Consider the following 16,859-nt stretch of genomic DNA (forward strand, 5'->3'; position numbering starts at 1 on the left):
TCAGACACTTTGTGGATACGGGCCCAGGTTTTTTTTTAGTGGTTGGAGTCTTAGAATGACTCCAAGATCAAAGTTTGTCATGTGGTCTAATTTAATGTTGACATGAGTCCACATACCAGACCATCTGAAAGACAATAAATAAGACTGTGCCTATCTTTTCTATTCATACGGGATGCTGAAAGCACCTTCATGGTTTCAATCCCCACTAATGATCCCATGCCTGACACACTCCCATTGGGCTGGTGGGCTCCTCAACATGAATCCCCTTTTTGTTCATCACATAGCCAATCCCCATTCCTCCACTCGCCCCAGTCCCCCTGCCCTCAACATGGACCGTGTTGCTTCCCACCTTAGAATTCTTCTTCAACTCCAGCTCAAGGAGCACAGAGTCTGCCACATTACCGTCGGTGTATACTTTGTTTCTTGCCCCAAACAAGAGAGGATTGGGGTTGCTTGTGGGATCCCTCAGTCCGCCTCCATCCAATCCACCATTACCCCCACCTCTTGCTCTACCTTCCCTAGTTCCCCTTCCCGTTACCTCATCCCTATTCCCTGTGGGGCAGCAAGAGTTCGTCTGGCAGACAGCCTGGAAGCCCCTCTTGAAGTTCTCGTTGAAGTATCCGTAGATGATGGGGTTGACAGAGGAGTTGGAAAAGGCTAGCCAGTGGGCGAAGGGAAAGATGTATCCAGTGAGGAGCTCCAGCTGTTCCTCTCCCAGCCCGCCGTAGTCCGTCAGCAGCATCAGAGTCCACAGCGGCAGCCAGGACAGCATGAACAGCAGGGCCACCACGATCAGCATCTTGATCACCTTGATCTTCTTCTGGGAGATCTGTGGCCTTCCCCCCTCGTGCCTGGCTGGGGGGGGAGGAGGTGCTGCATCCTGAGGTTCTCTGCTTGACACCACAGAGGTGTAGAGCTTCACCCCGATGCGCCCGTACATGACGGTGATGAGAGTCAGGGGCACCAAGTAGATGTGGGCGAACAGAACCGTGGTGTATACCTTCCTCATCTTCGGGTCAGCAAAGTTCTCATAGCATGAGTACAGGGGGTAGGTCATGTTGTAGTTCTGGCTGTAAACCATGTAGTGATCAGCCACCTCCTCCACGGTCAGGGCAGCTGCTGAGGGACACATGATTACCACAGCCAGAACCCAGATCATCGCTATGGTCGCCTTGGCAACTAGGAGGGTGAGTTTGGGCTGAAAAGGGTACACAATGCAGCGGAACCTGTGGAGAGTGGAAATGGAGAGAGGAAAAGGAAGAATGCTTGCTGTTTTTTGTGTCAAGGCACTATACAAATGTGGTCAAATATATTGGGCACCCAATGTTCTGTTTTTTACTTTCAAAACTGGTTAAATGGCTATTTCTACACTGTAGGGCACCCTCAATCACAGGTGAGAAATTACACAGTAAACAAGAATCATTGCCTCCAACCAAATTCCCTCCCCGGCCTCACTGTAGAGCTACATCATACCAACCTGTCCACTGCGATGGCCACCAGGGTGAAGACTGAGGCAGCCACAGACATCCCCTGCACCAGACCACTCAGTTTACACACAGTGTTGGTAAACGGCCAGCCTGTTGACAAAATCCATGACAATTACCAACAACTACAAAGAGACAGCAGCCATATAGTTCAATTTACTTGGTAAAATAAGGACAAATTAAAATATATAGACTTTCCCAGCTGCAATTTCCTAGGCCTTGTACACAGTTGTCATATGCACTAACAAGTTGATGGCACAATATATACATTTACACAGACACAATCACTCAACCTACAGATGGAGATAAACACTGGTTAAACATCTATTCTGTTTGTTTTGAAGGACTTGATGAATAAGGCATAAGATGGTAATGAAAACCAATTCGATTGTGTCTGTAGAATGGGGAATCATAAGTATAATTTGCTATTTGGCTGTAATTTCCTATCATGAAATTGTATAACTATAGATGAGCCATTCTCTATATGTATAACAGTTATACAACTAGTCTATAAATTAGCAATTTACATTCCCCCATTTTCCATCAGTAGAAAGTGCATAATGACAGTCTGAAATGAACATGATGAAATATGCATTAAATAAAACTCAAAACAGTGTCTAAGATTTCTAAATTATGTTTGAACAAAGCTCTTCATCACACCAAGCTCAGCAGGGTATTGGCACAATTTATATCCCGTTGCCTAGATAAATTGCAGAAAATGTATATTAACAAGATACTCAAAGCAATGATTTTCTGTTCATTAGATTGCTTTCTACAAAACACTTTAGTTCGATAGTAATTTAATTTCCTCAAATGAATGGGAATGCAAAAGGTTAACATTATAAATAATGAGGACAAGAGGATATGTACAAGCATTCTTATAGGGATGGTTTCTCAACAGAGAATGTAGAGAATCAGGATCTGATCTTTGTCCACGAGGTGCTACTCTTACCCATCATTAATGTGAATTAAATCTCATTATGACTCTACATTGTCTCAAAGGAAAAAGGGGGTTTGGTGCTCAAACAACTTCAGTAGTGGTACTACTCTGTCTGATGAAGGTTGTTGACCGTAATGTCATACTATGTTTCTAACTTTGGATACATTTTTCATATCTTTTTACAGGGGTGCAACTTTCACTGGGGACGGGGGTCATGCAAAGCTTCTGGAAGGCTGGCTGGACCAGCACGCAAGAGTTGAGCATAGTTCAGTGTGTGTGTGGACCTCTTTCACCGAGTTGTAAACGCAAGTAGAGCAGAAACTGGCTACTCTTTAGTTGACTGATATAGCTGGCCAGGTAACTGCTGTTTAACTTTACAGAAAAAAACAAAACTAGTTTTTATTCACAGTTCTGAGCTAGTATTGTAACTGACATGTAACGTTAGCTAATGTTTCATCCCCTCTCGACTGAGGTGAATGAATTAGCTACGCTAGCTAGCAGCTACCACAGCCAGGTCAGCTCTAGCCTCTAGCTATCTGTGAGATAGATAGCGATATGAGGTGGCTATTATTACTAACAGCAGTTGTTTGTATGGAAATGTTTTGTAGCCTTTGTTTTGTCCCATTTCAACAGAAGTAAATTCACTTGGCTAGCTTTTGCCAGTTGATGTACCATTAGAGAGAGAGAGCTTGCCAAAAGTTGGCTAACTTTAGCTATTATTTTTGCCTCAATCACACTAGACCTGAAACAAATGATGAAACCATCAGCCAAACAATTGAAGATTGATATTCTGACGTTTTTTTCAGTGCAATGTGAGCTTTTATTAGTCTGTACGTCGATGTAACATTATTGATCTGTCAGTTTCCCTAGCTAATTCCCTACTTTTCACACTGAGACAGTAATAAACAGCACTAGCGTTACAGGCATTACGGTCATGGTGCAAAGTAGAGGTCTGCACCGCATCCACAGCTTTTCATATCGCACTCCGCCCGCACCTGCTGGTTTTCTGCCTGACTCCCTGGTCCCAAACCCAACTGCAGTCCCGCAATGTTATTTTAGGCGTATGTGACACAGCTCACTTGCCAGCCATGGTTCCAGCAATTTTGCGCCCTATAGGCAATATCAAATGCGCAAAAATAACTTTAGAAATTGTTTAAATTAACAGAGATTCTCACATGGCCCTTATATTAGGCTACCTGTATTACTGGGCTATCTCAGCCAATATGCTAGATGTAGTTTGAAGAGAGCAGAGTAGGAGAGACTTGCACTTTCTATTGAGCTATTTTTATAGCCTAGCTTTTAGGAGTTCAAAGATTTTCAGACTGAGAAATATGGTTGATCAATATTTAGGCATATTTCTAGGCAATGTAGTAAAGTATTTAGGAAGTAAATTTCCTTGGACAGGTAACTTCCCTGTGCTTCTACGCCCATGCATAGGCTATAGCCTACTCTATTTAATTGAGACCACACCCGCACCTGAACTCGCAGGTATGGCTACTGAACTTGAAGCAGCAAGAATGATGACAGCGACACTTGCTACGTTTTGCATAGGCCTATAGCCTACCTTTTAGGAAGATGATTTGCAGGCAGAGACATAAATGGGTAATCAATACTTATTGAAAATGAAAAGGCATAACACTCGCTCGCCATAGTAGCCTAACCTATGTGCGCAGTGATTTATCAAGACCAGTCCCCATGCTTGTCTCAGAGCAGCGCGAAACGGTGCTGAAATAGTTGACCACAGCGGGTAGGCTATTGCTTCATATCCTATTGCTTCTAACTTCAATATGCTTTTTAAATAGATAAGACCTACATCACTTTTAACAGCACATTACTCAACACTAGTGAGACTCTTGTCGCCTACAGTATATCGAAATATTTTTTTTTTCAATGACGTGACTTCACCAATAATTAGATTTAGAGGATTCTAAATTAATATCTAAGGGGCATTTTTTGTTAGGGCAAATCTGATCTGTGATAATATCTCAGGCTACTGAAGTTGAAACAGCATATTCTGAGTGTGTGAATAATGCGAAAAATATGTGTTTTTAATACAATAGGTAGGCTAACGCATACAATGCAGAAAGAGGACAGTTTCCAAAAAATCTGTGGGACAAAAAAAAAAAGTCATCCCAAAGTCGTCTGTGTATCCACAATGATCTCTGTCGGGACCCTTGGCCTAACACCCGCAGGTACCACAGGCCTCCCGGGGGAATGCAGCCCTCTAGTGCACAATCAGTACTCAACACTGCTCACCATGTCTTAGCAGGATCAGATGGTGACAGGGGTTCCATCTTGAATTGATAGGTAGACCTAAAGTAGCTATAGGACAGCAGCTTAATCTTAAAGCTATAGTCTTGGTTCTGGGAATAATGGTAATTTCAATTATTGAACCATTATATTATCCAATAATATAATTAAATGTAACAATGTACACCAAGGTAATTCTTTGACACGTCTCATTTTAGGAGGATCAGAGGGTGACAGGGCTCTCAGCAGGGTCAGGCAACCAGGGAAGACCAGTCTGTGACGGCGCTTAGGTGAATTTTTCCAGATACAACACTTTATTCTCTCTGTGCTATTTTAAGGCAGTCTGACAAACCTCCAAAGTCAATTTCCAAACTGTATCAAGGGATGATATAGGCTTTCCCAATGAGACAAAACATGCAAAACAAAAATGTGAAGAAGACCTGGTAGAAGATATTGATGATGATGAATGGATAGAGATATGTTTGAATGCCCAGTCATGTTCATATAATCTCAGACATAAATTGCAGCAGTTTAAGATCATTCATTAGAACATACTATATGCCAGTGAAACTGAATACCATGCACTCAGAAATGTTATTCCTCTGCTGGAGGTATAAAACACTGAAGGGGACATATTTGCATATGTTATGGTCTTGTGAAGGCTGGCTGAATTCTGTATGTTCTTTCATCACAGCATGTCTACAGATTCTCCCTTCTTCCTGTTTTTGTTCGCTTGGAAATGCTGCTACTGGAAACTTATCTGAAGAAACTGTGTAACCAAACATTTATAGCAGCTAAGACATGGATTGCCATTCATTGGAAGGTTGGTTATCCTCCCACAATGTCTAGTTATGTATCACTAGATTTGATTTATTACAAGATTAAAGGGTATACTGGGCAACTTTCATAAGGTCTGGATGCCTTATATGGAATACAGTATGACTAAAGGAGTCTGCATTGAAAACATGCCCACGTCAGGGGAGATACCCATTTAGTCAATCCCTAGCTGCTGGGCTGCTCAGTGGGATGTGAGTGACTGGGATGTGTTAAGTTGGGGCGCTGCAGGGTGGTGAACCCCTATGGAAAGGACAGGGCGACCCAGCTATATTGTGTGCAAGTAAAAAGAGCTCTACAGTACTATTAGCCCTATGCGATTAATTACATGGAGGATTTGCTCTTTCTGTCAGTTAATGTACAGTACCAGTCAAACATTTTGTTAAAAGACCGAGTCCATATTATGGCAAGGACAGCTCAAATAACCAAAGAGAAATGACAGGCTGATAACGCTAATGAACATATCTTCTGCAGCAGAGGTAACTCTAGGTCTTCCTTTCCTGTGGTGGTCCTCATGAGAGCCAGTTTCATCATAGCGCTTGATGGTTTTTGCGACTGCACCTGAAGAAACTTTAAAAATTCCTTGATTGACTGACCTTCATGTCTTAAAGTAATGGACTGTCATTTCTCTTTGCTTATTTGAGCTGTTCTTTTATAATATGGACTTGATCTTTTACCAAATAGGGATATCTTCTGTATACCACTCCTACCTTGTCACAACACAACTGATTGGCTCAAACGCATTATGAAGAAAAGAAATTCCACAAATTTACTTTTAACAAGGCACACCTGTTAATTGAAAAGCATTCCAGGTGACTACCTCATGAATCTGGTTGAGAGAATGCCAAGAGTGTGCAAAGCTGTCATCAAGGCAAAGGGTGATTACTTTGAAGAATCTCAAATATAAAATATATTTTGATTTGTTTAACACTTTGTTGGTTACTACATGATTCCATGTGTTATTTCATACTTTTGATGTGTTCACTATTATTCTACAATGTAGAAAATAGTAAAAAATAAAGAAAAACCCTGGAATGAGTAAGTGTGTGTTTTGACTTGTAATGCATGTCCACTGGCAGGGTTTGGCCTTTACATTGGGTCTTGGGGGTGACGAAAAGATAGTGGGGTGGACCAAGGTTAAAATGTTCAATGCTTATGGGCATACATGGGTCCCTCCAATATCCAAACCCAGTGCTAAAATATTAATACTTATGTAAATTGAGTTCTGAAGTAGCCAAGTTTCCTATTTTTTTTGTCCTGCTTTTAGAAGATAAGAAGAAAATGGCCAGTGGTAAAAATACAAACTCATGAAAAGCATTCAGCAGGAAGGATCTCTGACAATATTTCTCACTCTGTTATGTCTCCTCTGATCATTTAATGTTGCCTGCAGCAACACTGTTTATATTCATTATAACAATGTTTCTGTTCTTTGTTTTTGATGAGTCATTCAGTAAATTCACAAATTACTAAAGACATGCTCCGGAACTTTGCTATTAAGTATTTTTTTTACCTCCCGCTGTGGTCTGGATGTGTCAATGTGTAGTTCATACATGCATAATCTATGAGCAGAATGTCTTACTTCAATTAGCAACAAAATCCCTAGTTAAAATCAACAATTGTTTGGGAAGCTGTGCTGCACCATTTTCCCCCACATTGGCCAGCCCCCTAACAATTTGAGTTCCAGCCAATAAGCTTCAGCCCCTGCCATTTGCATGACAGTTAGCAAGATGCACACACAGCAGAGCGAGACAGAGACAAATGACACGGTGCATTCAGAAAGTATTTAGACCCCTTCACTTTTTTCACATTTTGATACGTTACAGCCTTATTCTAAAATTGATTATATTGTTCCCCCCCCACATCAATCTACACACAATACCCATAATGATAGAGCAAAAACTGGTTTTTAGAAATGTTTGCAAATGTATTACAAATAAAAAACTGATATCACATTCACACAAGTATTCAGACCCTTTACTCACTAACTTGTTGAAGCACCTTTGGCAGCAATTACAGCCTCGAGTCTTCTTGGGTATGACGCTACAAGCTTGGCACACCTGTATTTGGGGAGTTTCTCCCATTCTTCTCTGCAGATCCTCTCAAGCTGTGTCAGGTTGGATGGGGAGTGTTAATGCACAGCTATTTTCAGGTCTCTCCAGAGATGTTCAATCGGGTTCAAGTCTGGGTTCTGGCTGGGCCACTCAAGGACATTCAGAGACTTGTCCCGAAGCCACTCCTGCGTTGTCTTGGCTGTGTGCTTAGGGTCATTGTCCTGTTGGAAGGTAAACCTTTCTCCCAGTCTGTGGTCCTGAGCGCTCTGGAGCAGGTTTTCATCAAGGATCTCTCTGTACTTTGCTCTGTTCATCTTTCCCTCGATGCTGACTAGTCTCCCAGTCCCTGATGCTGAAAAACATCCCCACAGCATGATGCTGCCAACACCATGCTTCACTGTAGCGGCTTCCGCCTGGCCACTACGATAAAGGCCTGATTGGTGGAGTGCAGCAGGAATGGTTGTCCTTCTGGAAGGTTCTCCCATCTCCACAGAGGAACTCTGGAGCTCTGTCAGAGTGACCATTGGGTTCTTGGTCACCTCTCTGACCAAGGTCCTTCTCCCCCGATTGCTCATTTCGGCCGGGCATCCAGCTTTAGGAAGAGTCTTGGTGGTTCCAAACTTCTTCCATTTAAGAATGATGGAGGGCACTGTGTTCTTGGGGGATCTTCAATGCTGCAAACTTTTGTTGCTCTTCCCCAGATCTGTGCCTCGACACTATCCTGTCTGGGAGCTCTATGGACAATTCTTTCGACCTCATGTCTTGGTTTTTGTTTTTACATGCACTGTCAACTGTTGGACTTTATATAGACAAGAGTGTGCCTTTCCAAATCATCTCTAAACAAATGAATTTACCACAGGTGAACTCCAATCAAGTTGAAGAAACATCTCAAGGATGATCAATGGAAACAGGATGCACCTGAGCTCAATTTCGAGTCTCATAGCAAAGGGTCTGAATACTTATGTAAGTAAGATATCTTTTTTTATTTTATACATTTGCAAAAATGTCTAAACCTGTTTTTGCTTTGCCATTATGGGGTATTGTGTGTAGATTGATGAGGAACATTTTGTATTTAATCAATTTTAGAACAACACTAACGTAACAAAATGTGGAAAAAGTGAAGGGGTCTGAATATTTCCGGATGCACTGTATCTGTACATATGTGATGTAGTAGACCAGTTTTGGTTCGCCGGCTCAGACAAAGTTGCATTCGCCACCCCATACAGAGTTGCATTCACCAGGTCAGTTAAACCATTACCTACCTGTGATGAGGTTGTCCACCAGCGTTGTGGGGATGCAGAAAATGCCCACCAACAGGTCGCTGACCGCCAGGTTGAGGATGAAAAGGTTGGTGACGGTTCTCATGCGGCGGTTCCCCAGCACGATCAGACACACCAGCACATTACCCACCATGCACAGCAGGAAGATGAACAGGTAGGCCAGGATGAAGCTAGCAGCCACAGGGAGGGAGTGCTGGTAGTAAGGGAAATAGGTGATATTGTTGGTGGTGGTGTAGTTGGTGTGGTTAGCAGCATTATAGTAGAGGAGGTGGCCGGAGGAGTTCATGGCTATCATGGTGCCTGTCAAGCCCTCCAGTTCAGTCAGACCCTTTTCTTCTTCGCTGCTCCACACCTCCATCACTCCTCTCTTCTTCAGGGTGGGGCACACAGCCACTCACACACCACTCTGCACCTTGGGACACAGACAAACAGAAGCAAATCATTTCCTTATGAAATTCTAGCAGATTCATTGTGTATCCATACAGAGTATCTCTAGACGTTCTAATTATTCAGTCATTTGAATTTTTTATATCCTTCTTAGTGGCCAAAACACTTCATACTTGGTAGTGCACAAGTTTGGATATTGGGACAAAGACACTGTAATAGACATTCGATCTGACTTGAGGACATTGCTTTCAGAATAAATAACAAGGATCTCATACAGTGGGGGGAAAAAGTATTTGATCCCCTGCTGATTTTGTACGTTTGCCCACTGACAAAGAAAGGATCAGTCTATAATTTTAATGGTAGGTTTATTTGAACAGTGAGAGACAGAATAACAACAAAAATATCCAGAAAAACGCATGTAAAAAATGTTATAAATTGATTTGCATTTTTCTGAGGGAAATAAGTATTTGACCCCCTCTCAATCAGAAAGATTTCTGGCTCCCAGGTGTATTTTATACAGGTAACGAGCTGAGATTAGGAGCACACTCTTAAAGGGAGTGCTCCTAACCGCCGCTTGTTACCTGTAAAAAAGACATGTCCACAGAAGCAATCAATCAATCAGATTCCAAACTCTCCACCATGGCCAAGACCAAAGAGCTCTCCAAGGATGTCAGGGACAAGATCGTAGACCTACACAAGGCTGGAATGGGCTACAAGACCATCGCCAAGCAGCTTGGTGAGAAGGTGACAACATTTGGTGTGATTATTCGCAAATGGAAGAAACACAAAAGAACTGTCAATATCCCTCGGCCTGGGGTTCCATGCAAGATGTCACCTCGTGGAGTTGCAATGATCATGAGAATGGTGAGGAATCAGCCCAGAACTACACGGGAGGATCTTGTCAATGATCTCAAGGCAGCTGGGACCATAGTCACCAAGAAAACAATTGGTAACACACTACGCCATGAAGGACTGAAATCCTGCAGCACCCGCAAGGTCCCCCTGCTCAAGAATACATATACATGCACATCGGAAGTTTGCCAATGAACATCTGAATGACTCAGAGGACAACTGGTGAAAGTGTTGTGGTCAGATGAGACCAAAATGGAGCTCTTTGACATCAACTCAACTCGCCGTGTTTGGAGGAGGAGGAATGCTGCCTATGACCCCAAGAACACCATCCCCACCGTCAAACATGGAGGTGGAAACATTATGCTTTGGGGGTGTTTTTCTGCTAAGGGGACAGGACAACTTCACTGCATCAAAGGGATGATTGACGGGGCCATGTTCCGTCAAATCTTGGGTGAGAACCTCCTTCCCTCAGCCAGGGCATTGAAAATGGGTCGTGGATAGGTATTCCAGCATGACAATGACCCAAAACACACAGCCAAGGCAACAAAGGAGTGGCTCAAGAAGAAGCACATTAAGGTCCTGGAGTGGCCTAGCCAGTCTCCAGACCTTAATGCCATAGAAAATCTGTGGAGGGAGCTGAAGGTTCGAGTTGCCAAACGTCAGCCTAGAAACCTTAATGACTTTGAGAAGATCTGCAAAGAGGAGTGGGACAAAATCCCTCCTGAGATGTGTGCAAACCTGGTGCCCAACTACAAGAAACATCTGACCTCTGTGATTGCCAACAAGGGTTTTGCCACCAAGTACTAAGTCATGTTTTGCAGAGGGGTCAAATACTTATTTCCCTCATTAAAATGCAAATCATTTTATAACATTTTTGACATGCGTTTTTCTGGATTTTTTTGTTGTTATTCTGTCTCTCACTGTTCAAATAAACCTACTATTAAAATTATAGACTGATCATTTCTTTGTAAGTGGGCAAACGTACAAAATCAGCAGGGGATCAAATACTTTTTCCCCCCACTGTATCATCAATTTGTCATTGTAGTAATGTACGCTTACCTCAGACACACTGAGATGAATCACAATGACATGAAGCACAATTCTTAGTAATAGATAAAGTTAACTCACAAGCAGCTCCCATTGATGAGACCTAAAATTACATGCCAGTTAGCCCAGTCGTTGACCTCAAAAATGTCCAGCAACGATCACCTCCTGAATCAAACACTAATCAGGTTCTACACAGTTCTATATTTGAACCAGTTACTGTAATACAATTATGTGCACATGATACCCAAATCCTCGACAAACGTCTACTATATAAAAAAAAAGCCATGCTAACCAATTGCTTATTCTGAGTTGAGTGGACTTTAAATGAACAAGAATTTGGGCCAATGTGTTAGTTTGTTCGATCAACAAACTGTTCGAAGTGAGCTGAATTTGTAAAAGCTTGTTGAGTAAAATTACAAATTCATGTTTGCCTTTGGAAGGCAGTAGAAAAGTAAATTCATCTTTAGTTGTAGGTTAAATCTCAAGATGTTCTCCAATTAAAGGACACATTCAATCTTATTCAGTCTAATTATTTTAAGAATTTAATTATATACTGTACATAAAATGTTCTGATATGGCATTTATTCTGCTTCTATAATTCTATTCCAAAAATGTAATGTCTGTCAACTTAACTTTCTGTTTCTTCATACAATATCGGTACACTTAGACATGTAGGATCTTTATTTGAAGGGAAAATCAAGTCTGAAATTTCAAAGTGGCTATTAAACTTCAGAAGCGTTTTTAAACCTCAAAGATGTAAATCTCCTGCATTGCAGGAAACTTGTCCCGCAACAGGGTGATCAAATTATGATCCTACACCTGTTGATGTTTTCATGCCATCTACTGGAAGCCCTTTTTATTTTACTTGGTACTCATTTTCAAATGTTTTTAAATGTTTTCCAAGACCACAATCACTTCCCACTATTCCACGTTGTTTCTACGTAATAACGTTGATTCAACCAGTGTGTGCCCAGTGGGTTCCCCTTAGAGACTCACTGTCACTAATCATTTATCTTACATTGCATCTTTGACAGAGTCACGTACAAGGATCATTGTATGCTCTCAGTGAATCGTACAATGACAGACCTTTACAATAAGTGGCTTTAACCTGAAAATGGTTCTTGTTCTTTTCCTTTCTTTCACAGACGCCTTTTTGAAACAGCATACTGTAGGCCAGGAAGACATTACGTGTGTTATAATTTTAATCTACGAACAAGGCCCTAAAATAATAAGAGCCTGAGAACAAAGAGAGACATTTACAATAAGTGACCTTATCCTGAACCTTTTTCTTAATAATTGCCTTTCTTTCACAGATACTGGAAATGTGTTTTATAATAATTATATTATAAAACAATGAACAAGGCCTTAACTATCATGTGTGCAAGAAAAAAAAAAATCACACTGCCTTGCAAAAACATTCAGGACCTTTGGATTTCTTCACATTTTATTGTGTTACAAAGTGGGATTAAAATTGATTTAATTGTACTTTTTTGTCAACAAGCTACACAAAATACAAAAAAACGAATTTAAGGTAATACAAAAAATATATAACTCAAATATAGTCATTGCATAAGTTGGCCTATTCAGCCTCTTCGTTTAGGAAAGCCTAAATTAGTTCAGGAGTCAAATGTGTCTTAACAAATCACATAAGTTCCATGGACTAATAGGGAATTAATAGGGGTTGACATGATTTTTGACTGACTAACCCTTCCTCCTACCCCCATACATACAACATCTGTAAGGTTCCTCAGTCAAGTATTGAATTTCAAAACACAGATTTAACTATAGGGAGCTTTTTGTAAGCATCATAACGAATGGCAGTGACATTGACTATCTCTATAAGTATTGTAAAGTTAAAAATTATGATGTGGATTATGTATTAAACCACCCAGACACAAAGACAGTCTTCTTTCTGAATTGAGCTGCAGGACAGGAATGCAACTACTCAGGGACGTTGCAATGAGGCCAAAAACTGGGGAGTTTATCAGGATAAAAAGAAACAGGATGTAGCTAAGCACAGGCAAAATCCTAGAGGAAAACCTGATCCAGTCTGCATTACACCAGAGACTGGGAGAGGAATTCACCTTTCAGCAGGACAATAACCTACAACACAAGCCCAAATCTACACTGGAGTTGCTTACCAATAAGTGACTTTGATTGTTACGGAGTGGTCAAGTTAAAGCTTTGACTGAAATCTGCTTGAAAATCTATGCCAAGACTTGAAAATCGCTGTCTAACCATGATCCCCAACATCTTGAAGAATTTTGAATATAATTCATGGGCAAATATTGCACAATCCAGGTGTGCAAAGCTCTTATAGACTTACCCAAGAAGACTCACAGCTGCAATCGATGCCAAAGGTGTTTCTAACATGTATTACCTCATGAATGAGACAGAGATGACCGCCTCGCTTCGCGTTCTTAGGAAACTATGCAGTATTTTGTTTTTTTATGTATTATTTCTTACATTGCCGGGAGGAACTATTGGATATAAGAGCAACATCAACTTACCAACATTACGACCAGGAATACGACTTTCCCGAAGCAGATCCTCTGTTTGGTCCACCACCCAGGACAATGGATCAGATCCCAGCAGGCGACCCAAAACAACGGTGCCGCAAAAGGGGCAGATGGAGCGGTCTTCTGGTCAGGCTCCGTAGACGGGCACATCGCGCACCGCTCCCGAGTATACTACTCGCCAATGTCCAGTCTCTTGACAACAAGGTAGACGAAATTAGAGCAAGGGTTGCCTTCCAGAGAGACATCAGAGATTGTAACGTTCTTTGTTTCATGGCTCACTCGGGATACGTTATCGGTACAGCCACCTGGTTTCTCCACACATCGCGCCGACAGAAACAAACATCTCTCTGGTAAGAAGAAGGGCGGGGGTGTATGCCTTATGATTAATGAGATGTGGTGAGATCATAACAACATACAGGAACTCAAGTCCTCTTGTTCACCTGACCTAGAATTACTTACAATCAAATGTCGACCGCATTATCTACCAAGAGAATTCTCTTCGATTATAATCACAGTCGTGTATATCCCCCCCAAGCAGACACCTCGACGGCCCTGAAGAACTTTATTGGACTCTATGTAAACTGGAAACCACATATCCTGAAGCTGCATTTATTGTAGCTGGGGATTTTAACAAGGCTAATCTGAAAACAAGGCTCCCTAAATTTTATCAGCATATCGAATGCGCGACCTGGGCTGGCAAAACCCTGGATCAGTGTAACTCTAACTTCCGCGACGCATAGAAAGCCCTCACCCACCCTCCTTTTGGAAAATCTGACCACGGCTCTATTTTGTTGCTCCCAGCCTATAGACTAAAACAGGAAACGCCCGTGCTCAGGTCTGTCCAACGCTGGTCCGACCAATCGGATTCCACGCTTCAAGATTGCTTCGATCACGTGGACTGGGATATGTTCCGCATAGTGTCGGACAATAACATTGATGAATACGCTGATTCGGTATGCGAGTTTATTAGCAAGTGCATCGGTTATGTTGTACCCACAGCGATTATTAAAACCTTCCTCAGCCAGAAACCGTGGATTGATGGCAGCATTCGCGCAAAACTGAAAGCGCGTACCACTGCTTTTAATCAGGTCAAGGGGACCGGAAACATGACCGAATACAAATAGTGCAGCTATTCCCTCCGCAAGGCAATCAAACAAGCTAAGCATCAGTATAGAGACAAAGTAGTCGCAATTCAACGGCTCAGACACGAGAGGTATGTGGCAGGGTCTACAGTCAATCACGGACTACAAAAAGAAAACCAGCCCCGTCGCAGACTACGATGTCTTTTCTCCCAGACAAACTAAACAACTTCTTTGCTCGCTTTGAGGATAATACAGTGCCACCGACATGGCCCGCTACCAAAACCTGCGGGCTCTCCTTCAATGCAGCCAACGTGAGTAAAACATTTAAACGTGTTACAAGGCTGCCGGCCCAGACGGCATCCCTAGCCACGTCATCTGAGCATGCGCAGACCAGCTGGCTGGTGTGTTTACGGACATATTCAAATCAATCAATCCTTATCCCAGTCTGCTGTTCCCACATGCTTCAAGACGGCCATCATTGTTCCTGTTCCCAAAAAAGCTAAGGTAACTGAGCTAAATGACTATCGCCCCGAGGCACTCACTTCCGTCATCATGAAGTGCTTTGAGAGACTAGTCAAGGACCATATCACCTCCACCCTACCGCACACCCTAGACCCACTCCAGTTTGCTTACCGCCCCAATAGGTCCACAGACGACGCAATCGCAATCACACTGCACACTGCCCTAACCCATCTGTACATGAAGAATACCTATGTAAGAATGCTGTTCATCGACTACAGCTCAGCATTTAACACCATAGTACCCTCCAAACACGTCATTAAGCTCGAGACCCTGGGTCTCGACCCCGCCCTGTGTACCTGGGTCCTGGACTTCCTGACGGGCCGCCTCCAGGTGGTGAGGGTAGGAAACAACATCTCCACTCCACTGATTCTCATCCTCAGGGTGCGTTCTCAGCCCTTTCCTGTACTCCCTGTTCACCCATGACTGCGTGGCCATGCACGCCTCCAACTCAATCATCAAGTTTGCAGACGACACTACAGTGGTAGGCTTGATTAACAACAACGACGAGGTGAGGGCCCTCGGAGTGTGGTGTCAGGAAAATAACCTCACACTCAATGTCAACAAAACAAAGGAGATGATCATGGACTTCAGGAAACAGCAGAGGGAGCAGCCCCCTATACACATCGACAGGACAGTAGCGGAGAAGGTGGAAAGTTTTAAGTTCTTCGGCGTACACATCACGGACAAACTGAAATGGTCCACCCACACAGACAGCGTGGTGAAGAAGGTGCAGCAGCGCCTCTTCAACCTCAGGAGGCTGAAGAAATTCGGCTTGTCACCAAAAACACTCAAACTTTTACAGATGCACAACCGAGAGCATCCTGTCGGGCTGCATCACCGCCTGGTACGGAAACTGCTCCGCCCACAACCGTAAGGCTCTCCAGAGGGTAGTGAGGTCTGCACAACGCATCACCGGGGAAAACTACCTGCCCTCCAGGACACTTACACCACCCAATGTCACAGGAAGGCCAAAAAGATCGTCAAGGACAACAACCACCCGAGCCACTGCCTGTTCACCCCGCTATCGTCCAGAAGGCGAGGTCAGTACAGGTGCATCAAAGCTTGGACAGAGAGACTGAAAAACAGCTATCTCAAGGCCATCAGACTGTTAAACAGCCATCACTAACATTGAGTGGCTGCTGCCAACATACTGACTCATCTCTAGCCACTTTAATAATAAAAAATTGGATGTTGTAAATGTATCACTAGCCAATATAAACAATGCCACTTTATATAATGTTTACATACCCTACATTACTCATCTGATATGTATATAGTGTACTCTATACCATCTACTGCATCTTGCCTATGCCGTTCGGCCATCGCTCATCCATATATTTTTATGTACATATTCTTATTCATTCCTTTACACTTGTGTGTATACGGTAGTTGTTGTGGAATTGTTAGATTACTTGTTAGATATTACTGCATGGTCGGAACTAGAAGCACAAGCATTTTGCTACACTTGCATTAACATCTGCTAACCATATGTATGTGACAAATAAAATTTGATTTGAAGGTGAAAACTTACACAACAACTATATTTTAGTCCACTTTTACATTAGAGTATTCTGTGTAGATTGTTGACAAAACATGAGAATTAAATACATT

General features: G+C 42.5%; 1 protein-coding gene across 1 annotated transcript; it reads right to left on the reverse strand.

Annotated features, from left to right (window-relative positions):
• Positions 1-205: 205 nt before the first annotated feature.
• LOC115164046 (neuropeptide FF receptor 1-like) lies at positions 206-9,197 on the reverse strand. The gene is made up of 3 exons (XM_029716174.1): positions 8,822-9,197; positions 1,478-1,577; positions 206-1,226 (listed from the first exon to the last, which is right to left on the reverse strand). The coding sequence occupies exons 1-3, from the start codon at positions 9,195-9,197 to the stop codon at positions 206-208; spliced, it is 1,497 nt and encodes a 498-aa protein (XP_029572034.1).
• Between the last annotated feature and the right edge of the window lie 7,662 nt (positions 9,198-16,859).

Source organism: Salmo trutta, chromosome 27, assembly GCF_901001165.1.
Source record: "Salmo trutta chromosome 27, fSalTru1.1, whole genome shotgun sequence".
Taxonomy (NCBI): domain Eukaryota; kingdom Metazoa; phylum Chordata; class Actinopteri; order Salmoniformes; family Salmonidae; genus Salmo; species Salmo trutta.